The following is a 27,436-nucleotide window of genomic DNA, read 5'->3' as shown; positions in this document are numbered from 1 at the left end:
GTGGTTCTTTGATTAGATCAACTCCGTTTGTCAACTTCAACTCCACTGTGCAGGACATGTTCGTAAGGTTCAACCGATTAAGACCCTCATTAACTCCTATTTCCCCCTCAAACAGATCCAGTTTAGGTCGCGTTGTCCTTGCTTGTCACTCAGATGTGATCAGGGTCTCTGCCTAACTCTATATGCAGTGTGAGTTTCTTATGCTTCTGGTGCACAAACTCCTCAACCAATTAAAGATTAGTCCCTTCCCCACTACCAGCGCCAATCTGATTCCTGATTCACTTAAATAGCGCGCTGCCCTTTCTGTTAACTTCAACTTAGGCTACCATGTCCCCTCCTACTACTGACTTTGAATCCAAAGGCTCCAGTCACGCCAAGCGCAGGCTTTCCAGCGTTGGCGCCGCGGGGAAACCTGCTGTTCATGCCTACTCCTCCCTCACTGTAAGTTTGATCGATCATTTCCTCTCAGTGCATCATGTTGATGCTGATTGCGTGTTATAAGCCTATGTGGGCAGGTATTGCTGGTGCTGTTGTGAATGGTGGACAAGGCTTTGAAATCGCAATTTCCATACATGACTCCGTCTACAACACCGATTTTGCATCGGTCATCGTGCCTTACACCTCCAGCGATCCCACCAAGTCCGCATCTGAGATTGCGAACCACGTTCTTCAGACCATCAAAAAGTTCTCTCAAGAGCACTTGTGCAAGTTCCTTGGTGCCGGTGTTACCCTCGGTCTTTTGAAAGAGGCGAGTATCCACTCTATCTCGTTTGCGATCGATCCTTACATATTCGTCCAGTGTCCCAATCTCTGCACTCATCTCTGGCTTGAGACTGATGTCGTCCCAATCGTCTTCAATATCAAGCCATTCCACACTGATTCTCTGACGCGCCCAAACGTCAAGCATCGCATTTCCTCGACCACTGGTTCATATGTTCCCTCTGGTGCTGAGACCCCCACAGTCTTTGTTGATCCATCCCCACTTTTGGATCAGAACAACAACCTCCAGTCAGGTGTCGCCACGAAACTTCCGATCCCCCGTACTCTCGATGAGCAAGCTGATTCTGCTGCCCGAAAATGTATCATGTATTTCGGCCCTAACAATAACCCTCGCCTCACCATCGGTCCCCGTAATCAAGTCACCGTCGATGCGGCTGGCAAGATCCATCTGATAGACGATCTCGACGTTTACAGGAAAACTGTTGGACCAGGTACTTGGAATGCCGTCAACAAACTCGCGGACGAATTGCGAGAGAAAAAGGTCAAGATCGGTTTCTTCTCTTCTACACCTCAGGGAGGTGAGTAGCTTATCGTCAACCAACATATATCTGATCATAATCCCGTGGTTTTTCCTGGCGCTTGTAGGTGGAGTAGCTTTGGTGCGTATTTTTCATGGGTCCCGGTATAGTTTTACTCACGCTTACGACAGATGCGACATGCTCTCATCAGGTTCCTCACTGCCCTGGATGTTGACGTTGCATGGTACGTAACAATCTCCGCACCCTCATGATTCTATTTTTGTCGTACCTGGGTGCTGATGTTCGGCGACGACTGCTAGGTACGTGCCGAATCCATCGCCAAGCGTATTCCGCACCACGAAAAACAACCACAACATCCTGCAAGGTGTTGCTGCTCCAGACCTTCGCCTCACCCAGGCGGCGAAAGATCAATTCGACGCATGGATCCTGAAAAATGGACTTAGATGGACTGCAGAGGGTGGTCCCCTGGCCCCTGGCGGCGTTGACATTGCTTTCATCGGTGAGTCCTTAGTCCTCATTCTCAGGTATCGAGCCCTCATCACTGTACCATTCAGACGACCCTCAGATGCCTGGTCTTATTCCGCTCATTAAAAAAGTCAGACCGGAGCTTCCCATTGTCTATCGGTCGCACATTGAGATCCGCAGCGATCTTGTGCATGTGAAGGGATCTCCTCAGGAAGAAGTCTGGAAATATCTCTGGAACAACATTCAACTGGCAGATCTCTTCATCAGTCATCCAGTCAGCAAGTTCGTCCCTAGCGATGTCCCTATCGAGAAGCTCGCATTGCTGGGTGCCGCCACTGACTGGTAAGCCAGGCTCAAGTTTATTGCTTCATTCGTTGATGTGTTTGTTTGCAAGGCTTGACGGGTTGAACAAGGACCTCCACCCATGGGATAGCCAGTTTTACATGGGCGAATTCCGGAACCTCTGTGTAAAGGAGAAGATGGCCGAGCTCAAATGGCCTCAGCGCGACTATGTCGTCCAAGTTGCCCGCTTCGACCCATCGAAGGGTATTCCAAATGTCATCGACTCTTATGCTCGCTTCCGCGTCATGCTCAAGGAGTCCGGAAGGGTTACCGAAGCCGAGGTGCCCCAGCTATTGATTTGTGGCCACGGTGCTGTCGATGACCCTGATGCCAGCATCATCTACGACCAAGTCATGAACCTCGTCAGCTCGCCTGACTACAAGGTATACCAGTCAGACATCGTTGTGATGAGGTTGCCCCCGAGTGACCAACGTGCGTGATCATCGAGTGTTCGAAGTTGCTTAGGAACTAATTTTCATCATGCACGCAGTTCTCGACGCTCTGATGGCTAACGCCAAGATTGCCCTTCAGCTTTCCCTTCGTGAGGGCTTTGAAGTCAAAGTTTCCGAAGCACTGCATGCCGGTATACCTGTCGTGGCTTCCCGCACTGGTGGTATTCCTCTTCAAATCGTGCATGGCAAGTCGGGCTACCTCACAGAGGTTGGCGATAACAATGACGTTGCCAAATACCTCTTCAACTTGTATACCGACGAGAAGTTGTACTCGGAGATGAGCGAGTACGCTCGTACACACGTCTCTGACGAAGTTGGCACTGTCGGAAACGCCGCTGCTTGGCTGTACCTCGCCGTAATGTACAATCGCGGTGTGAAGATCCAGCCTCATGGCGCTTGGCTCAACGACATGTTGAGAGAGGAGACTGGGGAGCCTTACGTTGAGGGTGAACCTAGACTGCCTCGTGGCGGGCTGAACATGCAAGGTTGAGGACACTAGAATCAAATGGATCACTCGCTTGCTTTTACGAAATTGTGAAGACTCATCTTGTAGTTGTTTCTAGATCCTAGCTATTGTGGCTAGTAGATGCTATGTATATCTCATAAACTGTTACCCTGTACTGTACATGTAGTCCTTGTTGCAATTCGTTGAACTCTTATCAGTTGAACAAAGTACAGAAAAGTACCATTAGCAACTGTAACCACAACGTTCGGCAGTAACTCCGAGTTGTGGCGACTCTGGTAAACTCTGCTTTGTTTTTTGACAAATGCTGATTCTATAAAAGCGGATTTCGTTGTAGCTCGTTGTTGTCTTTCTTATTCACGAATATTTTGTTGGCTGCAGCCCCTTGATTAATAGCTCGAAGATGATGGAAGTCGACACTCACTCGCCATCCACAAGGATGACACGCTCCTTCAACTATTCACTGAAGAGGTCCCGCTCTCCTGGCTCCCCAAGCCAAGAACGCCAGCCAGTGGGTAACTTCAACTGCTACAAGATAGAATAGCTCACAAGTGGTTTGTTGTATGAACAGAAACGTTCATCACTTGCTTTACAGGATACGTATCTGAGTCGACGAGCATCTTCCAGTGTATTTTCTACCAACCAAAACTCGAGCAATCATCATCAACCAAGCCCAGATGATTGGGTGAGGCAAGCTAGCGACCTCTCTATCGGACGCCCGAATAGTGTCGATCCTGTTCCTTTGCCAAGTGTGACTGGTGATGTACAGGATGAGAACATGGTAAGTGATGTTTGAACTTCGTATTGCTCGTCAATGTGTTTCTTTAGTTGTCCGATTGCTAACTACATCCCAGGCACTCGACCCAGATGAACATCTAAAGTCTTGCTCCTCGGTGCTTGTCTTTTCGCCACCACGGCTACTACAGCCATCACGGGCACACCCTACAAACACGCAATTAAACGCATCACAAGCGTACATTGGTCCTCCTCAGCGCCCATCTCAAATCGTCGTCGGACTGGCAGATGGGCAGCCATTAACACCAAGCTTAATCATGACACATCAGCAACAGCCTTCTTCGGTATACGTGCAACCTGGTATATCGTCGGACGGATCATCAAACCAGCAGGAATTACAGTCGGTCCCAACTCAAAGCCATGACTTTTTCCAGACTACATCATCTGAAATACCAATTCCACCGCCACTTCCGATCAGCCAATCTCCAGGACCTAAGTCAACCTCAGGGAGAAAGCAGCGCTTTACGATGGGGCCACGTGCAGACTGCCTGAAATGCAGAACGGGCGAAAAGGGGCACTGGATGCATTTCGACTAGACATTGGAGTAGCAACCTTACTTAATCTTAGAACTATAATACTTTACAGGTGATAGCTAACTTGTGCAGCCTACATCACATTCATGTTGTCTTGGTCTTCAGGATCCTGGACGAGGGCCCAAAATCATAGTGTTTTGCTTTGTTTACCGAAGCCGTTGGATTTAAACATGTCATAACAACCTAATCTGTCACTTCAGTTTTTGGTTTTGGAAATTTTGGAATGGAATCCCTGTACGACGATGGCCACTACTCTTTCCCTATTCTGGAATTTGTCATCAGCATCGAAAAAAGAACGTATCAATGCAACAGTCAAGCTTGTTAATTCCCTTGAGAAGTTTCAGGGACAACACACTCCCAAACCTGAGGTTTCGCCAGGCTCCGAGGATGATGAGGAAAACGTTGGTCCAACGGATGGCCTAGATGTCTTGAATGCGCATGATGTCGCGTACTCCATACGGCGGCTTATACGAGGACTTGCGAGTCCTCGGGAAAGTAGTCGGCTCGGCTTCAGCGTTGCGCTCACCGAGGTATGAGTCTCCACCTTCGAGAACTATATTGCGACTTCACATCTATTAGTTACTTTCTCGGCTGGACACTGTCACATCTGCTCAAATCATCTCAATGATCGTTGATGGATCGAAAATTCAAGGGTCTATGACTGGTCAAGAAGAACGTGATGTCTTATTTGCTCGCCTCTTTGGACTTGCCACTGTCATTCACTCTGGGCTCCTTGTACGGCAGACCCCGTTGTCGACATCTCCTTCGTCTGCCACAAATTCGTCGAGTCTTGAGAGTTACAAGGAGCTTGTCAGCCATCTTCTTGTTCTCGCTGAGAAGAAGTCCTGGCTACGAGAATGTGCTTGGTGGACCATCGGGGAGGCTATTGATGCTGTCATAAAGTCTTCCGTTTCTTGGAAAGAGGAAGCTCTAGCTTCTACGCTCGAAGTTGTGTACGAGCGTGAAAAGGACATTTGGACACCAGAAACGGTCGCCATAACGTTAAAATTACAGCCTGCAATGCCCAAGCATGACTGGAAAAGCACTCTAACGCCGACATTCAAAGATTCGGCCATTTTGGCTCCCGCTAACTTTTCGTCCCTTGGGCATATATTGAAGGTTTGAAGTTACATGTCTAACGTGAGAAGGATTTATTGATATTTCCCGTCTGCTTAGGAAACTCCTGGCGAGGATGAGTGGCAACAGAGTAATACGGGGACATGGAAAGCTCAGTTGCATTACGTATGGAATATCATTTTCGACAACTTTCTCCCTGAGAGCGAGCCAGGATGTCGCCGTAATGCATTATTTCAAGAGTTCTTCCGAGTGGTGGTCGACGGTATGTTTTCCATCACGATTTCTTGAATTTCAATCGATGCCCTATACAGAGACATTGTTCGGGGTGTCATCTTCTCCTGAACGGAAGTTCTGGGGGTTCCTTGTCTTCAAAAAAGCTTTACGCCGTGTGGATAGTACCGATCTTCCTATGCTTTTCACCAAAAATTTCATGCGGTCTTGGATCAATCATCTTTCTCACAAAGACCGTCACCTTCACAAAATTTCCCTGGATGTGGTGCGCCAGCTCTCGTCTTTTTACTCATTCGCACATTGCTAATACTACAATAGGTCAAAGACATCCAAAACCTCGTCCAGCAGAATCCTGAGCTTGGTTACACGTTGATTCTGCAGCTAACTGGGATTCATGGGAGCCAACAGTTTGATAAACTGACTAGAACGAAGACCATAGAATCAATATTGTCGAGGATGGACAGCGATGGCATCATGAAGTACATCCAAAGTTTACTCGAACAAATAGATGAGTCTAACAAGTATGTGCAATTTCGTAGTCTCCTAAGGCTTCTCATAACACAAGTACAGTGACGCTATTGCAGAAGAAGCTAAAAAAAATTGGATCGCAGACCAGTTCACGGCCCTCGTTCGCAACGGTGCCATCCCAAAACGTGAAGACTGGATTCAGCTCATTCTCAATTGGTTTACTGTGCAGGGGTTATACTTGGTCAAGAGAAAGTCTACCAAGGGGCTCCTTGCTGCGGTATGTATTGGTTTTCCGACCTACGAGACCATCAGGGTTGACACCATCGCAGCTCCATGTCACCCCCTCTAGTCTTGCTTCTGAGGATTTCCGGCGGATTTGTCGCGGCAAACTTCTTGGTTGCCTCGCTGATTTAACTCCATCCACCGTATCGCAGAAAGGTCTGAGATAAGATTGGCAGTTACTTGATGGCTCTGACTCAATCTGATCAGGTGACAAGGCGCCAAAGGAGGGGGCAATTGATGATGAATCCTGGATATCGAAAGTTTTCACTGTGGTCAATCATCTGGACAAGGACAGCAAGCACGTCACGTCTCTATCGGAGCCAAGTCAGGAGGAGCAACTGCTACTTCAACAAGCTCATAAGACAATAGATCATCTCAAGCAGGTTCGTCGCTCCAAACTTGCGTTTTATTATATTTATTGCTTCAAATCAGGTTGATGGTGACGTGAGAGTGGCAGCTAGAGGAGTAGAGCTTCTCCTGTCAGCCTCTTTGCTTCATCGTCGCTGCGCCAACTTAGACGATGATGAGGTTGATGCGGGGATACTTGAGGCGAGTATTTCTTCTACATTGTGCAGAATTAGCCTGATAGTCGTCGCGATTCAGACTTGTATTGCTGCTGCCGCAACCATGTTTTCTACTGACAACAAATCCAAAAATCGCAGAAAATCGCATACCATTTCACAACCAGACTCCGACTTTCCCAAACCGATAGACATGCTGGTTGATGTACTCATTGGTTTTCTTGAAAAGTCTACGTCTTACCTCCGTGCAATGGCCAACAAGACCTTCTTATGTATCGCTAGCGCAGCCACAGAAACTACAATAGATCTCATCGTTGCCGTCAGTAATCATTGCTTGCTTATCGGTTGTACATCTTCTGACTTTGTTTGTGTACAGCAATTGGAGCGCCGCAACCCAGCCGATCTGGTCGCTGATGAAGAAGACGAGACAGAGAGCACAACAAGTGAAGACGAGGAGGAGGATGCTGAATGTTCCGACGAAGACAATGAGTCCGATTTCGATGATGGTAACGAAGCTGCTCTCGAACTGCGGATGAAAATTGAGGACGCACTCAAAGCAAATGGCGCCGAGGCTGCCATTGGGGATACCGATGAGGAGTCTGAGGAGGAACTAGTAGATGACGAGCAAATGATGGCCATTGATGAACACCTCGCAGAAGTCTTCCGCTCCAGATCTAGTGACAACAAACAAAATAAAAGTATGGCAAATCATCATCATCGACGATCGCATAAGCTTAGACTCCCACAGATGTCAATGCACAGCGAGAAGCTACTCACTTCAAGAATAGAGTCTTGGACTTGGTCGACATTTTTACGAGGAAGATGCCCCAGAGTCCTCATAACCTGCGTCTAGTGTTGCCGTTGATCGAACTCACTACTAAGAGCGGTAATGACGAGCGCCAGCTATCTGACAAAGCTCGTGGCATCCTCAACAACAGGCTCGCAAAGCTCAAAGATCCACTCCAGGAGGTAGATCGAGAATATGCAGAGACTATACTGGATGAGCTGCATATCAAAGCTCGTAAGGCGCATTCATCAGATGCGCTCGTGACCCTCAGTCACTGCAGTCTTTTCATTTGCAGGGTATTAACGAACGTCGGCTGCGAGACATCTGTTCTTCGGTTGTACAGGGAGTCGATAGCAGACTTCATGACCCGCAAGGCTTCCTCGTTGAATATTACATTTTTCAAAGATTTCATCACTCGTTATCCGGCATTAGGATGGCGCCTCCGCGATGACGTACTGGATACGTCTCCAAAAGCCATCAATGCATATAGGAAATGCCAGGCTTTCCAGCTGCTTAACACAATTCTTACTCTATCGACCTCGGCGGTGAGAGCCTTAATTTACTGTTACATTCAAAACGGACTGATGAGCCTACTATCATTATTAGGGTGACTCACAGGATGTCTTATCTTTCATTCTGAAACTCCACACAAGTGTTCTCCACTTTATCGATTCAGCATGCGATGATCAAGTCTCTCTCTCGGCCGCACAAATCAAAGACCTTTTCAAACTAGCCATGCTTGGCGTTCGTCAAGCAAGCAAGGTCGATAGCAACAATCAAAACGTGTGGGACTCAGGGGCTTGGCGCACCCTGCATGGACGGCTTATCGCTTCGAAGCGGTTCGGTTCGTCGACAGCTATTCTCAAACTGTGCTCTCAAGTGGAATCGGCTTTACAAGCCCAACACGGCGGACAACATAATTTGATGGCATCAAAAAGGAAGGCTGAGGAAGTAGAAGCTGAAGGTGTCCCATCCGATGCTAAGCGGAAGAAAAAGAAGAGTGTCCCCACTAGCTAAGTCAATCGTAAACTGCCGTACTGTAGTTCGGAGCTCTTCCAGTCTCATTGCATCTTGCGTTGAAAGAGCACGAGCGATGGCACCCATAAGTTTGCGTGTCCTGTAAAAGTGTTAAGCTAAAAGGGGGTGAATGATAAGCATGCACCGACCTGGAGCGTCGTGTGCGCTGTTCAGTGACAGTCTTGCAAAGCTCAGAGCGCTCTGATGCAATACGAAGAATATCGTCCGGAAGACCTGCAAGGCGACCACACTCGACTCCAAACGACTCCAAAGCAATGCCAGGGGTGAGTTGATACAAAAATGTCACATCCCGAGTTCCATTTATTCGCATTTCCGTTGTATAGCTCATGTGCAAATTTTGCACTTCCTCGGAAATTTTCTTTCCAACTCTGTGGCTACTAGCGGATAATGTGTGATGAACAATGTCTTGCACTTCACGCGTTCCACTAGATGATGAAGGACGGCGTTCGCAATGGCCATCTGCATGAATGCTGTCACATAAAAATCTGATGAAATCAAAATTGCGAACCCACCCCATCAGCAGTGGATGTACCCCTTCCTAACTCGTCAAGAATTACTAGACTTTTGTGAGTTGCCTTTTGTAGTATGTCGCTCGTCTGTGCCATCTCTACCATGAAAGTCGATCGTCCGCGAGCGAGTTCATCGGACGCTTCACGAGCATCGAAATCAGTGACAGTGAAAACTAGAAAACAGTTGACGCACCTCCCATCCTGCTGAAAACCTCATCTAACAGGCCAAGCCTGACAGCTTTAGCAGGTACATAGGATCCAATCTGGGCCATAATTGCGATGAGAGCAACCATGCGCACAGCAGAACTTTTTCCACCCATGTTGGGTCCCGTAATTACGCTGCTCCTAGGATAATCACCTCCAATGCACAACGTATTGGGAACGAAGGGATCCGTTCGCAATGCCTCGATCATCGGATGTCGTCCTTCTACTATTTCCAGGGAATCCTCTTCGGTGAACTCTGGTCGAACGTACCCTTCTTGGTGGGCCACATGTGCCAGACTCAGTAGGCAATCCGCTATGCCTAACTTATTGACCACATCTCGCATTACTGAATAGTGGTCTGAAGCGATGGAACTGAGGAACGATGCAAAAGCTTTGTTAGCTTCCGCATTTAGAGCTTCTTTATACCGAGATAACTCATCAATGAGCCTCTTAGCCTCAGGGGTGTGATAACGCCTCAGGGACTTGGTTCTGTTGGTCATAAGTGTAGAACGTCTCGCCCACTAAAACACTTACGCAGACATCACCACCCAATTGGTGGGCACCGTTCGATCCTCCGACTTCTTGATTTCAACCAAGTACTATATTGAATGCTCAGCACAACGTTCATTGCAGTTATGTTTGACGCACCTCAATACCCGCGATAGTCGTCCACGCGAGGGACGGTTTACGGAGGAGTTTACGGACTAAACATGCAAGTTAGGCAACATCCTTACTTGTGGATGAAACTTGTTACTAGACTTCAACTCCTCATCAAGTTCTGACTTGACAGTTTCGATTAGCTTTAAATCTAAGGATTAATAGCATGAGAGAAAGGGTAAGGGACATACAGACCAACTTGTACTCGTTCAAGGCAGGAAATTGCTCTGGATCTGTCCACAACTCATCTTTTCTGCCACTGCTGGCTTTCTTGGTGTCAATTTCACCTAATAAAGCTTTTATCGGTGCCTTCAATTTCGGGAGGGCAGAAAAAATATCATTCAAGAACTTTGAATGAAACTCCTCTGAATGTTCCGGGAATGCACTGGCAACAGTTCCGAAAGCCGAAAGAAGGGAAGCGAGTTCTTGACATGTGCACTGGAGCACGATTATAATCAATATGCCTAAAACATGGATCTCCTACCTTCCCGTATTGGATACGGCACAGACCCTTGGCAAGGTCAGGGAGTCTTTTCAAGACACGGCAAAGCTCCACTAGTTGTGGTGACTTGCTGGACTTAATTTCCTCCACAGCATCTATTCTCTGGTTCAGGATCCTGGTCAAATAACGGTAAACGTTGCAATTGCGATGTCCCGGGAAGTACTTACAGCTTGTTTGTCAACGGCTTACCAATCCAATTCTTTAACAGCCGCGCCCCAAATTTCGTGGATGTGTGATCCAAAATCGACATCAATGTACCATGCGTAGTGAAATCAGTCTGGTTCTGGTATATTTCACTGCAGTTGTACACGTCAGGGACATTGTTATCGGATAACACTGATCCATACGAACAGGTTAGTCATGGTATTGCCGTTGAGAAGCATATGACTTCTCTCGGTGAACTTTGTAAAAAACTTCACGCTTAGAAGCGAGTCTGCAATGCTGAATGTTGAGAGGTATTTGATGGAGTGGGCTAAAGATATGACAACTAGTTGCGGAAGGCCAGCGACAAGAGCCAGAAGTTTGTCTGCAACGACCTCATGAACATTCACAATACGTAGTTGCAACATTATATCTGACCTGAGCTAAGCTCTTCAGTGCTAGCAGTGGCTTTGGTTGTGTAAAAGTTTGTGATAAAATCAAAAGCCTCCGAGCCGCTCAGTGTAGAGTTGAAATTTTCCGTCCTTATTCGTTGGTCATGAGAAGCGCTGGAGATTGTAAAAATGTCGTCAGCACAAGTTCTCTACCTGAGAAATAAGACCGCGCTTACTTCGCGAAATGCGCCAAAACCTTTTGAGTCATTTTGGTAAGATCTTCTCCGGGAACTAATAATTCTGCAGGCCTTGTGTGGACAAGTCTCGTCTAAATAGTGATGCTACAGCGTTTAAATTAGGATTATGTTAGACCTACCTCGAGCTCGACGCGCATGACGGTATCTGGATGTTTTGTTTGTTAATAATTTCGGGTGGTTACTCGATTGTCCATACCATGAAATTCGTCCCAAATAACGTCGCCGGTACTTGGCGTAATCGCAATCATACCAATGCTGATTTCGCCTTCAGCAGAGTCGGGTTTATGACTCTCGAGAAGACACAAGAGGGGCGGTGCAGAGTATTTATCGAGGTCATCGACAGAACCGACCTCGTCAACATAACTATATCAATGTAAGTTGATCGGTTCGGTGTGCAATAAGGTCTGTCCTTACGTTGCCGCCGTGGACAATTGAGTAAGTTTGCGCTCAAAAAGTGTGTTCTTGTTCTCGCTCGCTTTCTTGAGGGCGGCTGTCTCTGTTTGCTCGATAATACCAACTTTGTGACCTTTGGAGAGGAGCCTAACTCAGGGTCATATAAGTTTCAGGCAATAATTAAGGTTGAGACTTACTTCTTCATATGTACTTCTTTCCTATGAACGGGAATAGAGGCAGTGAGAAGGTTCCGCTTCATATAAGCAACAATTCCGAGTTCTCCGCTGGCAATCTATGGTGCCTGAGTTTGGCAACGCGCGAGGATTCCACGTCTACTAAATTCACTTACTTTTGCACTTTCCTCGTGGAAATAAAACTTGTAACCCTTCTCAATCATTAGGATCGTCCCGGGATGATCTTTAATGAATGATAAAGCCTGCATTAATGAAATAAATAAGCGAGCAAGAAGGTCGATGTAATTCAGCACAGAATACCTGAGCCTCGTAGGGTGTATAAGTCTCGCCACCAGGCCCGACCTCTGCGGCAGCTTTTGTCTTCCTAGCCATAGGCTTCACACGCGATTTCTTCCTGCCTTTGATGGGTACGAGAGAGAACATTGCTCGGAGTTCAGTGAACGCAGGGTCTGAATCATTTCCATCCTGAGAACTATCATCGTCCACACTCGAGTTCTCTCTGTCTTTAGCATGTCCCGACTGTGGGCCCGTTCCGAGTAGAATGCGTTCCAAATCTACTCGTGAGCGCGATTTATGATCTTACGCTCGCAGTGCCAGAATGCTCCCCTCTGGAGGAGGCGTCAAAACGCCATTGACTAGTAGGGGACTCAGGATGTTTCGACTTCAGTTTCTTTATAGGGGGTTGCCTTTCGACGTCACTGTCAGAATCATCTATAGTCAAGTCTATGGGGGAGTGCGAGGAAAGGAGTGAACGCTTCTTCGTCGCGGAGCTCTGGACGAAAAATGAAGATATCTGGGGTTGGGTTTGTCTACTGGCAGACTGTCTTTCCGGCATCCTGGTCGCGTCAAAGACTCTGAGTGAGGTCGCGTCACGACGATGGACTAGTGTTGTTACGTCACGTGTTTGCAGTGATTTAACTTTCTTCCAAAGTTCAATGTTCAACTTCAACAGGTTTGCTTCAACTTAAGTTGGATTTGTTATTTTCTTGTTGTCCATCCCTTGCTTCGTCCATGTACCGCGGACTATTTTCACGGTCAACGGCTCGTTTAAGGTTCTCGTGTGACTCGAGCGTACACTCTTTCTCTAGGTCATTCGCTACTGCTTCATTGCCTCCCGATGGTACAGTGGTGTCGGAGACAAATCGTGAGCACTACAAGACTGGCTGTTGTGATTATCTATTTATGTACTTTTAGGTGCTGAAGCCACTTTGAAGCGTTTCTGGGAGACAGTAGGAATTTCAAAGAGAGATGATGGACTCACTGTGACGCTTGACATGCGAGCGTTGAAAACACCGTCTGGCAATACTCTGCTGTTACCCAGGAACAAGCGTCTAGTTGCAACACTCATTGCAAGTGAATGGGAAAACCAGGAAACTCTGTTGAAACCTCATGCTCTTCCCATGGTATGATTGCTCAATAATGACCTAACTCCTGCCATTGACCTAGCGCAGACTTCCATAGCCTCACGGGCCATCGATGCCTTCCATGATGAAAAAACGTGCTCAGAAGTGCGAGAATCTCTTCTTAATTACTTGGATACTGATACAATCTGGTGTGTATTTATTTCCACAAGACCGACCGATCTGATCATAGCTCTATAGTTTCCATCACGATGACCCACCTCCGTTGGTAGAACTCCAACACAAGTACTGGGATCCATTGATTGAATGGGCAAAATCTACTTTTGACGTTGACATACAAGTCTTTACCTCAATTTTACTCCATTCACAACCGGCAGAAACGCGAGCTAAGCTTGACATCATCTTGACCAAGATGAATCCATGGGAGTTGGCTGGTGAGTGTCATGAAGCTGTCATTGAAGCCAAAGGGACCACATTGACCATTCTAGCCATGGAACGTGCGACATATGTGACGAAGTCTTTCTTGATCGCGCTTGCCCTTGTAAAGAGGCATCTCACTGTTGAAGAAGCAGCTGTGGCTGCACAAGTCGAAGTCTCGAGTCAAATTCAAAGATGGGGAGAGGTTGAGGACTGTGAGTTTGGCATTGCTATCCTGAGGAGGCGTTCCTTCTGCAACTGCCTCCCCGTCATGCACTCAAGGCGGTACTGATTATAGATCATTTTACAGCTCACGACGTCGATTTCCACGATACCCGCAGACAGTTAGGGAGTGCTGCCTGTCTGCTTACCAATAGCTTCTAGATAATAGAAATAAATATCCACCTCCTAATTGATCATAATTTCTCCAGGTATATCCATATCGGCCGTGGATCGTCCGTACTGTTCGTGCGGAAAATTACCCTGTCCAATTTAGTCGCCACCGCCTTGGTCACTTTGGCTGGCTCCGTGACGTGTCCAGACGCCTGTCTTGACTTCTTGCACTTTCTCAAAATATCGATCTCATCCCCGCGAGAACATCTGAATTTTTCATTGGCATGCCGATCTATGCCGCCTATCATCGCCGAGCTAGGTCTGTAGGCAGTTCACTTGTGCGATTCGAGCGCTAAATATTCTCACTGTCCTACAAGAGCTCTCCAGACAGATGATAATACATTTTTGTGTTGTGTGAAATTTAGATGCTTATCCGTCGATACCGCTTACAATTTACAGAATCGTTCTACTGCATGTGGGCCAAATTTATTGACCGTCGGCCTTAAAGACACGACGTTTTAGATGACCATCATTCGTTCGCAAGGTTCCTAGACCCTTGCCGGGCAGACCACGCCAACGGCAATCTCACAAACAAGCGCGAGGTAAGGTGCTTGCGCGGCAAGCTTTCTACTGACAGGAGGAATTGAAGGCCCATTGCGCTTTACACACTAACCCCCTTCAAACTATACAGGTCACGGTGGTGGAGGTAACCAACCTGTTTGATTGGACGCTGGGAGAATCTTAATTTACAGTGAGACTAAGGTACTTTAAGGCACCCCGGACTCAGAAACTCGATCAAAAGCTTATTGATCGATCATGATCTGATCGGGACAAGATCAATGCCCGACCCAATGGATTTGCACAACCGCTGAGCATGCCAAGGCTGTATGATAGCACTTCCCCTGTGACCGTGCTCATGACTAACTTAGGGCTTCTTCGGCACTGTGCCTTGGGCGAAGATTAGCGGTGGGATACGACTTCAAGTCGAAAGTTCCGATTGCCTCACATGAATGCTTTTATATTTTGAATATATAACACCATGGCATCATGCTGACAACGATAACGCAAGTCTTGGATCCGTACGCCCTCGTGTCCCCCATTATTCATGAACAATAATATCCTGCATTGCCTCCTCGGCATTTCCCATCTGCACCGGCCATTACTGTGATATGAAGCTAGCCCGAGTGTCTGTAAGGCTGTGTCAGAGTTCGATGGGGAATACAGACGATGAAAAGAGTCGTGAAAAGGCATTGCAAAACAGAGACGATGAGCGTTTCGTGCGAGAACGTTCAAGTCTTGTAATCTTTGATGATATGATCCACGATGAGCTATATATACGGGTGTGAGCAGACGTACTGGCGGAAACGTGAAAGGCGTGGCGGTCCGGCCGAAGCGAAGGTACAGAGAGAGAAAGCGAGGGTGGTGGTAACAAAGGCCATTGGGAGTAAAGATGTGAAAAGATAAGGCTGTGCGTACTATGTCCAAACGAGCGTCCAGCGCCAAAACCATAGGCTTTCTTTGAAAGTTCAATTTGTCAAAGCACAGCGTGTCTGACTGAAACCAAGTTTTGTAATATCGGTGTGTGCTGATTAGTATGATGATCAAGGACGAATAACATCAATCATAAACTGGGTCACCTCGGACGGGAATCCCAAGCTTGACCAAGCCTGTCCAGTGTGGAGCGTTCCAACTAACACGAGGATACGGGACCGAGAGCCAAGTTCCAACCGAGAGTTCCTCAAGTTCGTGCTTGTCGGAGTTCAAATTAGCAATGCTTCCTAAACCTCTCGACAGTCCATATACCTCATGCTATTGCGAGGAAAACATATATTTCCTTGTGCGTCGGTTTCTGGAACAAGCGCAGGTGAAAACTACATGGGATATTTTTGCTGTCATTATATCGAATGTGACCAAGACGGTAAATCGTGCACAGCCGAATCTGCGAACTTATGTCACGGAGTGTAGGTTGCGCTTTGGAGTCAACTCAAGGCACCTGCTGCAAACACAGCAGTAATTTGGGATTATCATGCCATCTTGGTTCTGCGCAGCCGAATGGGGTCTCATTGTCGGTTGCTCAACATGACGCCGAGCATCGAAGAGGAAACTTGGATCTACGATTTCGATTCTATCTTAGAGATGCCTAGTCGTTGGGAAGGTATGCAGATATAAAATGCACAGGCGTCATGGATAATTTAATTCCGGATCTTGTCAAGAGTATGTTGAGAAGACTTTCCCACCAGATTCAAACATACCACCACAGTATCGGTGGTAAGCTTGCATGTCTGCTCCTGTCAAGTTGCTCGGCATCAAATCTCTAATATTCATTAGTCTTTTCAGGGTTGTATCTGGAGAAGAGTACTTGCATTATTTTGCATCGGACAGATCTCATATGGTGGGGAATAAGAACCTCCGCTTTGCGTGCGACCTGTAATGATGAGTCTCTGAATCTCAGTTATTTCCCGCGACCGACTCATCGATCGAGTATATTTCTCCCCCGCCTCCTTACCCTGTTATTTGTGGACCCCTGACTGCTGCGCACGGTTTCGCCAACAACCTCATGACACATTTTGTTTCAATGGAGTCGACATCTAAAGGATACGGGACAGTGACGGATCGAGAGGCGTTCGTTAGCTGGTTGCTCAGAAGTGTGATCATAAACTTGTAGAGTCGTAGTGTATTGCCGTGACATGTGACCCGCAGCGTGACTTGGTTCCTCAGTACCAACGTTCTCGTGGCACTGCACACACAAGTAGTAACCTTTACTCACTTATTGTTCTCTTTCGTTGCGATGAATGCAACATCATCGACGTCCATAGTAGCTAATGGCCTTTCGAGTAACGGGGCTACACCTCCTACCGGACAGTCAGAATGCTCGTTCAATGACAGTCACCGTGAGCCGACAAATTTTGCTGTGGTAGCTCAGAATGGTTTCTCGCAGTGAGTTGGCTGATTTGATGTCTATTCCTTGCGTGAGACTTTCTGACATTTGGGTCTACCACTCGAACGCGTGGCAATTGTGAAATTACTCAACCTACGCAGTCCTCCGTACCAAATGCACAACGAGGAGATTGTACATCACCTCTATCATGCGGGTTTTCAGACTGGCGTATGTACAGGATTCTTCTAGGAGACGAAACCTAATTATCACCCTTCTAGAATTATGCCGACACCATACTCGTAGGCCAATTTTCATTGCATCAGATTATTGTACCTAATACATATTTTCCATTTAGCATGTGCATCAAAATACCTACCGCCTTCACGCCATCGTTCTTTCAAGATCGCCGTTGCTAGCGCATCTTATGTCAACCTCACCTCAGTCTGGAGCTCAGCGTGTGATATATGTACAGCTTGAACATGAGCCAGAGGTTACACAAGAAGTACGTGTGCCATTTTCCTTATTACTCCGTTCATTTCCGGCCACCGTGCGCGGGGGAGAGATACGAAGGTCACATTTGACTCGAATATTACTTTCTTATCGCGTACAACCACCGTCCTCGGAGCCCGTGCTGAGCGGAATTTCTCATCTGGAGACTACAAGAGCTGACAGAATTATTATTACCCCTGCAGGGCTTTGCCATAGGTATGCATAATCGTGTCCTTGGTCACGTCTTTACCTGGTGTTCATTTCCGGGAACATTTTCAGCGCTAGGATATCTATATTCGTCGGTTTCGCTAAGTCTCATCCGGCCCGACAATGCACGAGGAGTGCTCGCAGCCGGTTGTCTACTTGGAGGCATGGATGAATTATGCGGTTATGCTTATGATGCATGCAGACAGTCGATCAATGTGGAGACAATCAATGAATGGCTCGAGTTCATCGACACGATCCCTTCATCACCAGATGGATCTCTCACCCCTGAGCTATCGCTTACGTCTGTCTTTGGCCACTTTGCCCAAAGGTTGCGAGATGATGTTTTTCACTTCCTCGTGGTGACACTCCCAAATGCCTTGGAAATTAATTCATCCGAGTCCGACCCATCACAAGGCCAAACTGGTCGTGACACCCTGTTGCGTGTATTTTCCCTTGTGCCCTTCGACATGTTTAAATCGGCGGTCGAATCACGCGCGTTTGAAATTGGTAAATGCTGCTATCGGCTATCAACATTGTACCGAACATTTATCTTCATATTCACAGGATCTGATCAAGCCCGTTTTAAGTTTGCGAAGGATGTTATAGAGGTGAGGAAGAGGGGAATCGCACGAGGGCACGGAGCAGAAGAAACGGTTGTTTTAGCATTCGGCGGAGGGCATCCTGGGGGAAGCGCCGTTCACGTCACTCGAAAGATTCGAAAGCGGCCCCTATGGAAGGTCAACTCATGAAACCGAATCTTGTTGGAAAGTCGTATTACGTGACTTTTACTCCTGCCATCCTAGTTGACCTATTTTTGCTCCTCGTTGACTATCGCCAGATTACTGCTCGCGCGCCAATGCTCAGTGTTACTTTCCAGTAAAAACCTACAAATAGGCTGATTCGATTTACGATGTCGATCGTGTATACCTGATAGGCAATTATCTTGGCAGTGTGGTTAATATTAGCCTTTTAGCTGCCCAGAACACTCCGGAACTTGTGAATAATTACTTACCTTTTACAGCTTCCAACACTTTTTCGATGAGCATTGATTGAATGAACATGGACTGGTTCAACGACCCAGATCTTCAGTACTTCAAGTTTCAGTCTTCAAAACTCGTTGTTTGACAGCGTAATCAACCTGGTGACACAAAAACACCGCCCAGAAACCCGCCTCCACCTCCCCCCACAAACCCTTTGTTCCAAGTTATCCCGCGTTCTGCGTGAACGTATCCACGCACAGTGCATCAGATTCCGGTTTATTGTAAGTGGTCGCCCCATATAGTAAAAAACAGGTTCCGAGAAGTACCAGAACGCTGTTTGACATTCCGGATGAATCACAAATTGTCCACCTCAATCCCGAAAGTGATGACGCCGATTCGCTGAATCACCAATACCGGAACTTTTCGCGGCTTTTAGATGAACGATGCATCGCCTTGCATCGCTCTATCTATACGTGTCTTCTTCCTCCTCGAAGTGCACCATGATCCAAATCATATGATAATATCCAATTTCCGTGACTGAGTATCACGAGTTGCATCAACCTGGGGCTTGCTCGACATGCCCCGGGCATATAAAGCCTGCAATCCACCACCATTATGAAAAACAACCAATCCACATTCCAATGGCCCACTCCTTCGAGATTTTCTTCACTGGACGGGATGATCCTCGCAATGGCTGCATCGTCATCGGCGAGGACACCAAGCCAGTATTTTTCGAGTTCGAGACGCAGTACTTGTCACCTTCCTCAGCACGTACCACTGTCAGTGTCATCTTCCAGACTTGGGCGGGCAACGCCTAACTTGCGAACTTCTATTACAGATATCTAGCAATCGCAATCCCGTTGCAGCTTTGCATTGGTTAAACGGTGGCCTCGGTGTTGCAACTATTGGTGATCGTGAAATTCCAATGACACACCTGGTCCAACAGGGATCGAGTACGTCGTAAGTCGGTATTAGTACTGTCCCAATGATGCCTTAATATTAAGTCGGGTTTCAGCGCTCGTAGGTTTCCTTCTGCGGATGGCCGCCATTATGAATGGCGAAAGTGTCACGCTGACCCCAGGTCGTATGAGGCAAGTTCACCCTAATATTTTCAAATACCATCCGCTACATGTTGAATCTCTAAAAAGCTGTTCTCCGGACCCAATACAAGAATCGCCAAGTTCCAGAAGCTCTCCCAAGCCACGCCGATTGGTCCTTCACATGGAATACTACAATATAGCTTTAGTCACGACCTTCTATTGCTCGAAGCCTTGGTCACTTTGAATCTTAATAGGTGGCTAGATTGGACCGGGTGAGGTGTTGGTCAGAAGAACAAGGAATATGTATGCATGTATTACTGCCTCTGTACGAATATCGATATCACCACGCCCAATGTAGACACAAATTCTCCATGCAAGCAAGACCAAGCTGACGAGAAAAGATCAATATAGCATAAAAGATTATTAACTCCAGCAATCAAGGATTTCTCATCGATCCTAACATGTGTTCCAGTTTTTCTTCAACCGTCCAATGCATATCGGTGTCAGAGTGGAATGATGATGGGGTAGAGCGGTCAGGGGGTATGCTACCAAAATTGAATGAACCAGCGTCCATTCCCTGGGAAAGTGACTCGATCAAACGACCAATATGAGTGGAGGAGCTTGGAGTTAGACAATTAGTACCGAACTTCTGCGTACCGAGCGCAAGAACTGACCTATAAAAAACCTGCTACAGCGTTAATGACGTTTGATGATGATGGAAAATTATTCACCTTGGTTTCAGGTCGGTTCTTGCTCTGTGATGGCTTTTTACGGGAAAGGAACGACGAACCACTGCCTTTTGACGTCGATCTGCCGTGTTCCTTGACAAATACTTGCAGACCTTCAGTGTTATCGCGCAAGGAATATTCGGATGCAAGACTGGTTCTGCTAGCATAAACTGATTCAAGGTCATCGTCGCGCAAGCCGTTCACTATTGACCTAAAAAAAGTCAGTTGTCTAGTGGGTGGGGTGGCCTTGATACTCCCAGAGAGCAGTACAAACCAGATTGTTTCGCCATTTGCCATCTCAATCAGTTCAAGGGCAGCACCGTCGGGATGACCTTCTTCATGAGAGCCTCCAATGTCCACCGCATCGTCAGCGGGTGCATTTGGATTTTTGCTCTCACCAGCGTACATGTCGTATCTGATGGTAAAAATTAGACACGGAAAAACAGCCAAAATAATTACCCACAGAGAATCATACGCAGAGTTCGGCTTCTCGACAGGTGCACCTGACGTTGAAGGATGTAAAAGGGCCTCAGCTTGAGCGGCCATTGATGTGGGTAAAGGAGGTGACCGATCAGTCGAGAATCGCTTTCCTCCGTTCGACTTCGGTGGCGGTGGAGTAGGCGCGCGGTCATGCACTGAACGACCAGACTGTGCAGACGTGGCGCTACCCGGCCGACGATGACGCTTAACCGAAGGCTTACGCGCCATCTGGCTCAAGTCGGTTTTAGATGCACGAAAGTCCGAGGGAAAGATAAGCGTTCTCCTAACAATAGTAGGATTCTCAGGAATGCCTTGGTGGTTGTGACTGGATTCCCCCGTCTTGCGAATGGAGAGTTTTCTCACAGTCCTATCATCTCCTCCGCTGCTGATGCCGCCATCATCGCTGAATTGTGGTTCTGGGAGAGGTGATCGAGATCGCATAGCTGAGAGGTCACCTCGTGCGATTGATGAGCCTGCCGCGGCGTTTGACGTACTCTTTGACAGAGACCAACCCGCTGTACGTGATGATACCGAGGCGGACCGTGCTAACAGATCATTTAATGCGGCTTGATCAAGACCAAGATTGGTAGCTGCCTCAAACAACTGTTTGACGGCAGCAGAATCGTTGCTCATCGCTGGCGGTCCATCAATGCTTGACCGAACGCCACCTACTATAGGCACGGAAGCAGAAGCAGGGACGGGTGCCGATGCGAGTGAAACGGTATTAACAGGAGAACCAACTAGGCCTTGACCATGGCTGGACGAAGTCGTCGGAGAAGGAGTGGTTGGAGAAGCTCGCGAAAGCCCATTGCCATTTTCAGTTTGAGCATCTACTACACGCTTTCGGAAGCGGGACATGAAGCCTCTCAGGCCAGGGGTAGCTGAGGCCGGAGGACTGGATATTGATGTCGGTGACTTAGCCTTGCCTAAATCTGTCGAGCTTCCATAGGGATAACCCTTGGCAAGAGGTAATGTCGGCCTGCGATTCAGAGAAGCCGAAGGGGGCGGTGCAGCGCTGGGCTGGAGGCCGAGAGGGAAGGGAGTAACTTCTTCACCGCTCGGAACTGGCTGTTTGACTCTCAGCGTATTACGGAGACGCCTCATCCTCTGGGTGATGTTCAGAGAGGGCTGATGGGTGAGAGGAGTAGGAGTATGAGTCTTTGCCTGTTGTGGAAGAGGGATAGTTTCTACACTGGTTGGTGCTGATACTAAATGGGGTGCAGATATTTGGCTGGGGGTGATTTTCTTCCGTGTCACAGATATGCTTGAGGCATTGGCATCAGTAAATTTCTGGCCGGAAGACGTCTTCATCAAAGCAGCAGTAGCCGCTTCTGCTTTCCGCCGAACTTCGTTGACGAGTTCGGTCTCATCTCGAGGGCTTCGTACCGAATCCGAGCGCAATGGGAGGTTATACGGTGACGCATTGGACGACAGCTGAATATCATCCTGAGTATGCGACGCGACTGGCTGAGTTGTTGCTGGTGGTACCTGGATCTGCGATGGATTATTGGACTGCGGTACGTCTTCTACAGGTGGACTGTTATTCTGTGGTGAATTCACAGTTCCTTGCTCGTCTCCGAAGCCAAGGGCGCGAGCTAAATCCCTATTGCGACGCGTGGTAGTAGGGGACGTCTTGATCTCTGAGGGATCCTCCAATTCCACCTTGTTATCGGTCACGACGCCAATCGAAGATGTGCGGGGGATGCTCCCCACGACGGAATCAAGCAATGCATGAGCCTTGGCAGCTTGATCAGGCGCTGGGGAGCGCCGTCCGGTGGCGGTCGCCTGTGAAGCAACCGGTTGTGTCGGCGGCGGGCTTGCAACCTGTGACTGCTCGTGAATCGTAAGTAAAATTGGAGTGAGAGAAGAGGACGAACCCTGTTATCGCGGCCGTTCTGTGAGTAGTTCGACTGCGAGGTCGATGGCCTCCGTCTCCGCAGCGAGTTGGTCCGCTCTCGAGGCTCTGTATTATTTTCCTTTGCGCGCGCGGCGCTCACCAGCTTGTCTTGAATGACCACGAAATCAGATTTGGTCAGACCTGTATACCGCCGTATGATGTCTTCAAAGTCTTCATCATCCTGCAAGCTACCTGGAGTTGCGGAGCTCGATTTGTCCAGATCATGCCACCTGGATTGTTGTTCGACATCGCTAAAGAGGTCGACAGTTACATCTTTCTTCTGCTCAGCAGACCATGAGTGATAACTGGATCCAGTGGACTCCAGCGAAGACTGAGATGAGTTAGCCAATGCTGAAAAGGCAACAGGCTGAGAAAGTCCAAGAGAGAAATGCGAGGATGACTTGTGATGATGTCTTGATGAACGGACGGTGGCATGATTGGAGAAACCCGGAGAGTCGTTTGAAGAAAATGCGGGAGAAGCGGTAGTGGACCGAGACTGAGTGGGAGTGGGGGACCGTATACTGCGGCTCGAAAACGAAAGTGAGGACCCATAGTTGACGACACCCGAAAGGCTGGATGGGGAACGATGATCTGCAGGAGCAGGACTAGTCGAACGATTCCATGATCCAGCATTGGGAGCTTGAGGGTAAACAGGACTCTCAGGAGGTGCAGGCACTCGAACTGGCCGGTTTGGAGATTTAGATTTATCCGCATTAGATTGAAGATCGGTGTCCGTGCTCAGACTGCCATTTCTACTGTGACTGTGACTAGAAGAACTACCCCGCCTGTTGTGAGTGCGGTTGGAGTTGGAAGGTGTACTAGAGGGTGAGTTGACATTCCAAGTGATGTTCGATGGAGTACCCGGTCGAGAAGATACGACCATAGGTCGGAAGGCGGAGCCCGTCAATGGAGATACGGGTTTCCTCCTGAAGGCGGATGACACAGAAGCTTCCTGGTCAGTACCGCTCGCGCTCTCGCGTTGACTGTCCGACGAGCATTGACCGCCAGCACTACGTGACAAAAACGAACTTGCAGGTGGGGCCACGGACGGCGAGATGGGTCGTGGGGTGCTACGAGATGCGTCTGAACCTCGCCGGAGTAAGCTTGAAGTGAAGGTAGTGGTGATGAGTGACGCTCCATTCACGTTCGGAAGTGTAGGTGACATTGCACGTGGAGTTGCGGAATGCGCCCGCGCATCATCAGAGTCAAATGAGGGATCACGGGGCGTCATAGGACGGGGCATTCCAGGAATGTAACCCGGAAGACGAGGGGTGGGTGAGATGGTACCCGCACGACCTAACGGGGTCGGAGAAAAACGTTGCCTCTCGTTGTCGATATTCAACTGTTTATCTGATGATATTGCGGTTCCGCCTTCATAGTCATTGGGTGATTGAGTCTGACAACATAGTTCAGTATGTAATGCATGAAGAAATCAATTTCCCCACCGAAGCTCCTGACGTCGAATCACTAGCTGGAGATGAAGCACTCGACTGTTCTACGTCACTCGACCGCGGAGCAGGATGTGCCGTTCTAGGCATGAGTATCTCATCCTCAGCCTCCTCTTCAAAGTCCCGTATAACACACTCCAGAGCAAGTTCAACGCGCTGAACGCTAACGGAACTGTTACTTGATGGATGTGTGGTACTTTTGTTATTGTCCGCAAGCGCCTGCGAAGGAAAATCTTCGATAGATGATATTAATGACGTGGAACGAGCCAAGGGAGTCTTGTCGTTGGGGCTGGAAGGTACTGAAGATACAGGACCACTGCCTTCGGGCGTTGCAGGTCTCAAACTCTCGGAGTAGTTTGACGAGGGTTTCTCTCTAAGACTATGATCGGAGTCTGATGGTGTTGAAGAAGCTGCGCCACGGCTGCTGCCGCTTCTTTGCGACACAGAGCGGAGATAGCTGTACTCGCGGAACCGTCCAGATGCAAAAAGATTATTGCTGTACCTCTTTGTTGAACGCGAACTCGGCGACGGGGATGAAGTAATAGATGAAGCTGGGTATGTGGTCGAAGAGGTTGTGGTGGATATATGAGAGGTACGCTCATGAGTGTAGTCGGATTCCGTTCCCAAGTCGGTGGCATTAGCGCCAGAGCCACCCTCAAGTTTGCTGCTCAAAGTGGTACTGGGCGCAGCATTTTTGGTACGCATCCGCCCTAGCGTCTCAAGGATCATGTCCTCTTCCTCCTCTGATATCTGGTTTGGAACACCACGGGCTCTTTGTTCCGCAAACTTGGACCTAAGATCGTCAAGTGTAAGAGGATCGCCGGAGGGGGAGCGGAGAAGCGTGAAACGGCGAGTAAGACTGGGTACCTGTATTGTGAGAGAGCTGTAAGGCTGACAAGACAAGTCTGTGACGTACTCTGGTAGTATGAGTGATGTCCGAAAGTCACTAGCAGGTGGGAGTGCTGGTAATTGCTTGTGCTCAGATGTCGGTGTGAACCAGTCTTCGTCAAAAGGGCGGTTCCTGCTAGGGTCGGACCTTTTGCTAAGGCACGTCAACAATAAAAGTTAAAGCGAAGAAGCCGTTTAAACGCAGCGGTGAGGTGACGAGATATATGATACGCGAATTAGGCTCGTAATTGAAAGGGTAGAGGAGCAGCAGCCAAGCTTACCGGAAACGATGCATGGTTTTTGCTGGCAGGAGCCCTCGTTTAGTACACGAGGCAGGGCGCTTGGATTATTGGATCTCGAGACTTTTCTGGGAAATGAGTGTGCAACGTGGTGAACACGAGTTGGTGTCTTTACGGAAAATATTCTTCTTTCAAACTGCTTTGAATAGGACCCGTCAAAAGATCCTAATGGACCTAAACTCCACACGTAAAGCAAGATAACGGCGAGCGGAATAAAGAAGGAGGGTGTGAGTTATATTCTTTCGCTCTTCCGAGCCCTCAGCGAACTGAGCGTTCTGACTCTGAAGAGACTCATGAGAGTCCAAGGGAATTGCCACAATTTTAGGCGGTGATGATATGCTCAAGTAAATATTATCTTACTAACAAGTCCATCCCGCCTCCGAAGAAGTTCGTCCAGCTTTTCACCAGAATAAATCATCGTTGAATGTCCTCCACATTAATGCCAACGAAAGCCGTAGCACCCTGCATGCCAAGCCCTCTTTTCGAGATTCAAGATTCTGGACCGATGCTCTGCTGGCTAGTGTCTTCGTTCCAGGCCTCGCGAACACAGATCTAACTCCCTTCGCCCAGCCCACATGAAGTGAAGCCGCAAACTAGCTCAAAATATGTAAATAATACACACACGGGCTTCAGATCAGTAACGCCCGCAAGATACCGAAATTCATTTATGATGACCCCTTTATCTTCTGCTGACTCCCTATAGATTAGGATAACTCAGAGCTGCGGTTTACTAACGTCCGAGCCTACATTGCGTATCTGACGCCAGTAAATGATCATGAGTATACCTCATAAGGAGCCCTTTATGAAACAGGGTAAGACGCCGCTTACCTCTTCGTGTACTCCTTTGCGGTAGCTAAGAACTTTGCTTTGTCGTTCTTCAACAACTGGAAATGAAATCGGTTAGGGGTCTATATCAATCACGGTCAAGACCCAAAATCTCACTGCAGCAATTTCAGGTTCGAACGGATCGTCCGGGCTTGGATTATTCACTTTCTCTTGAATGACTGCCAGCACTACAAATAAAACAAGGATCTGTTAGCCAGAGCAAATTACAGAGGATATTTCTGAGGTAAGTTTTACCTGTTGACAGCGTCACTGATGGCTTCCACTTGATGGGGTGAATGGATGGAAGGGTTTGAGTATACTATCCCTGCGGATGAAGAGAACGTTGGCCTCACCTCATCGCGAAGAATAGGAACGCAAATATGGCCCTCTTCGTTGATGCCGGGATGGTAAATCTTAGTTAAGAACGTGACCTAGTGATGCCGTGGATGAACCCTCACGTAAACGACACGAAAACGAAGTAAGAGCTATGAAGGTTAGAAACTCAATTGAACTGATGGGCATAGTGAAACGTTTCGGGGTTCGACTCGGGTGGATAGATATGCAACGAAAATAAAGGTTGATAACTCACGCTCGGCGCCTTGAATGGGAAATTCATCGGGAGCTCGATCTTGAAGTGAAATGTTCCGTTTTTATATGGGCTATCTGGCTTGGTGCGCAGTGATGTGAATGAAAGAGGGGGGAATTAAATGCACCTAGTGATGCTTACAGAACCCTTTACTGAACACTTCCAAACGAGCAAGTTATCTGCTTCTGGTTCGGCTGTCATTCCCTAAAGGCCGCTGGTTAGATAGAGTTACATCTGCTATACAACGGGTTACATACATCAAGGGGCCTGTTCGTGATATCTTGGAGCTCCTAGACATCATCCAGGGGCGTCGGAAGGTCAAATTCGTGGCATCCTCATGAAAGAGAAGGAGGGCACCTTCTGGATTCGCCTGTAAACAATTAAGATCCTGAATCGATAAATGGTTCGGCAATTCATACCTAAGAGCAGTCATCGTGGGTCTTCCAAGTTGTGGACCAGCAGTGATATCGACTCGGAGGTAGAATGACTGTGACTTGACCAAAACGGAAATAACGACAAACTCGACCAAATCCAGACAGCCTGAGGTGAATCTAAGAGCGTTCGTGCTTTGTTGCGACCTACTTTTGCCCGTCATCGCAAGCAATGGTAGTTGTTACA

General features: G+C 48.0%; 11 protein-coding genes across 11 annotated transcripts; 7 read left to right on the top strand and 4 right to left on the bottom strand.

Annotated features, from left to right (window-relative positions):
* Positions 1-47: 47 nt before the first annotated feature.
* Positions 48-3,212, top strand: BJ212DRAFT_1309754 (glycosyltransferase family 4 protein). The gene is made up of 9 exons (XM_041333945.1): positions 48-441; positions 503-748; positions 800-1,298; positions 1,366-1,379; positions 1,430-1,482; positions 1,559-1,758; positions 1,814-2,066; positions 2,119-2,498; positions 2,557-3,212. The coding sequence occupies exons 1-9, from the start codon at positions 328-330 to the stop codon at positions 3,006-3,008; spliced, it is 2,211 nt and encodes a 736-aa protein (XP_041199841.1). The 5' UTR covers positions 48-327; the 3' UTR covers positions 3,009-3,212.
* On the top strand, positions 3,213-4,493 carry BJ212DRAFT_1309752 (uncharacterized protein). Its single transcript, XM_041333944.1, has 3 exons — positions 3,213-3,492; positions 3,553-3,762; positions 3,836-4,493. Exons 1-3 carry the CDS (start codon positions 3,385-3,387, stop codon positions 4,310-4,312), a joined length of 795 nt encoding a protein of 264 aa, XP_041199840.1. The 5' UTR covers positions 3,213-3,384; the 3' UTR covers positions 4,313-4,493.
* A 58-nt stretch (positions 4,494-4,551) lies between these two features.
* On the top strand, positions 4,552-8,692 carry BJ212DRAFT_1443187 (DNA polymerase phi-domain-containing protein; the record flags this gene model as incomplete). The annotated part of the gene is made up of 13 exons (XM_041337789.1): positions 4,552-4,839; positions 4,889-5,428; positions 5,486-5,648; positions 5,698-5,882; positions 5,936-6,138; positions 6,188-6,362; positions 6,415-6,523; positions 6,575-6,750; positions 6,800-6,920; positions 6,957-7,207; positions 7,265-7,586; positions 7,637-8,220; positions 8,282-8,692. 13 exons carry the CDS (start codon positions 4,552-4,554, stop codon positions 8,690-8,692), a joined length of 3,528 nt encoding a protein of 1,175 aa, XP_041199839.1.
* Positions 8,638-12,863, bottom strand: BJ212DRAFT_20335 (muts domain V-domain-containing protein). The gene is made up of 19 exons (XM_041342626.1): positions 12,263-12,863; positions 12,118-12,204; positions 11,966-12,060; positions 11,790-11,915; positions 11,572-11,738; positions 11,495-11,520; positions 11,355-11,446; positions 11,165-11,292; positions 10,937-11,111; positions 10,753-10,881; positions 10,568-10,700; positions 10,279-10,521; positions 10,181-10,226; positions 10,075-10,130; positions 9,961-10,025; positions 9,416-9,915; positions 9,226-9,362; positions 8,842-9,172; positions 8,638-8,792 (listed from the first exon to the last, which is right to left on the bottom strand). Exons 1-18 carry the CDS (start codon positions 12,383-12,385, stop codon positions 9,038-9,040), a joined length of 2,463 nt encoding a protein of 820 aa, XP_041199838.1. The 5' UTR covers positions 12,386-12,863; the 3' UTR covers positions 8,638-8,792; positions 8,842-9,037.
* Positions 12,864-12,973: 110 nt separating this feature from the next.
* BJ212DRAFT_1443185 (ATP12-domain-containing protein) lies at positions 12,974-14,124 on the top strand (the record flags this gene model as incomplete). The annotated part of the gene is made up of 6 exons (XM_041337788.1): positions 12,974-13,106; positions 13,157-13,365; positions 13,414-13,514; positions 13,564-13,757; positions 13,812-13,955; positions 14,051-14,124. 6 exons carry the CDS (start codon positions 12,974-12,976, stop codon positions 14,122-14,124), a joined length of 855 nt encoding a protein of 284 aa, XP_041199837.1.
* A 563-nt stretch (positions 14,125-14,687) lies between these two features.
* Positions 14,688-16,098, bottom strand: BJ212DRAFT_23362 (uncharacterized protein). Its single transcript, XM_041342715.1, has 5 exons — positions 15,877-16,098; positions 15,711-15,822; positions 15,430-15,627; positions 15,080-15,261; positions 14,688-15,021 (listed from the first exon to the last, which is right to left on the bottom strand). Exons 1-5 carry the CDS (start codon positions 15,879-15,881, stop codon positions 14,994-14,996), a joined length of 525 nt encoding a protein of 174 aa, XP_041199836.1. The 5' UTR covers positions 15,882-16,098; the 3' UTR covers positions 14,688-14,993.
* On the top strand, positions 15,845-16,738 carry BJ212DRAFT_1256689 (N-terminal glutamine amidase-domain-containing protein; the record flags this gene model as incomplete). The annotated part of the gene is made up of 5 exons (XM_041329806.1): positions 15,845-15,991; positions 16,039-16,228; positions 16,287-16,341; positions 16,402-16,465; positions 16,526-16,738. 5 exons carry the CDS (start codon positions 15,845-15,847, stop codon positions 16,736-16,738), a joined length of 669 nt encoding a protein of 222 aa, XP_041199835.1.
* Positions 16,629-18,637, top strand: BJ212DRAFT_21023 (uncharacterized protein). The gene is made up of 7 exons (XM_041342646.1): positions 16,629-17,010; positions 17,113-17,179; positions 17,230-17,250; positions 17,307-17,453; positions 17,644-17,656; positions 17,720-18,154; positions 18,212-18,637. Exons 1-7 carry the CDS (start codon positions 16,862-16,864, stop codon positions 18,394-18,396), a joined length of 1,017 nt encoding a protein of 338 aa, XP_041199834.1. The 5' UTR covers positions 16,629-16,861; the 3' UTR covers positions 18,397-18,637.
* A 425-nt stretch (positions 18,638-19,062) lies between these two features.
* BJ212DRAFT_21901 (uncharacterized protein) lies at positions 19,063-20,142 on the top strand. The gene is made up of 4 exons (XM_041342678.1): positions 19,063-19,406; positions 19,466-19,587; positions 19,643-19,718; positions 19,776-20,142. The coding sequence occupies exons 1-4, from the start codon at positions 19,269-19,271 to the stop codon at positions 19,941-19,943; spliced, it is 504 nt and encodes a 167-aa protein (XP_041199833.1). The 5' UTR covers positions 19,063-19,268; the 3' UTR covers positions 19,944-20,142.
* BJ212DRAFT_1451825 (uncharacterized protein) lies at positions 20,104-25,752 on the bottom strand (the record flags this gene model as incomplete). Its single annotated transcript, XM_041338833.1, has 7 exons — positions 25,390-25,752; positions 25,137-25,262; positions 24,218-25,079; positions 22,753-24,168; positions 20,859-22,699; positions 20,399-20,810; positions 20,104-20,316 (listed from the first exon to the last, which is right to left on the bottom strand). Exons 1-7 carry the CDS (start codon positions 25,401-25,403, stop codon positions 20,104-20,106), a joined length of 4,884 nt encoding a protein of 1,627 aa, XP_041199832.1. The 5' UTR covers positions 25,404-25,752.
* Positions 25,753-26,231: 479 nt separating this feature from the next.
* Positions 26,232-27,251, bottom strand: BJ212DRAFT_1443181 (ubiquitin-conjugating enzyme; the record flags this gene model as incomplete). The annotated part of the gene is made up of 8 exons (XM_041337787.1): positions 26,232-26,291; positions 26,350-26,439; positions 26,553-26,663; positions 26,822-26,899; positions 26,960-27,022; positions 27,076-27,108; positions 27,176-27,188; positions 27,238-27,251. The coding sequence occupies 8 exons, from the start codon at positions 27,249-27,251 to the stop codon at positions 26,232-26,234; spliced, it is 462 nt and encodes a 153-aa protein (XP_041199831.1).
* Between the last annotated feature and the right edge of the window lie 185 nt (positions 27,252-27,436).

Source organism: Suillus subaureus (assembly GCF_016647635.1).
Source record: "Suillus subaureus strain MN1 chromosome Unknown BJ212scaffold_1, whole genome shotgun sequence".
NCBI classification, from domain to species: domain Eukaryota; kingdom Fungi; phylum Basidiomycota; class Agaricomycetes; order Boletales; family Suillaceae; genus Suillus; species Suillus subaureus.
The sequence above is the reverse complement of the archived record's forward strand: the minus strand, read 5'-3'. Positions and strand labels throughout refer to the sequence as shown.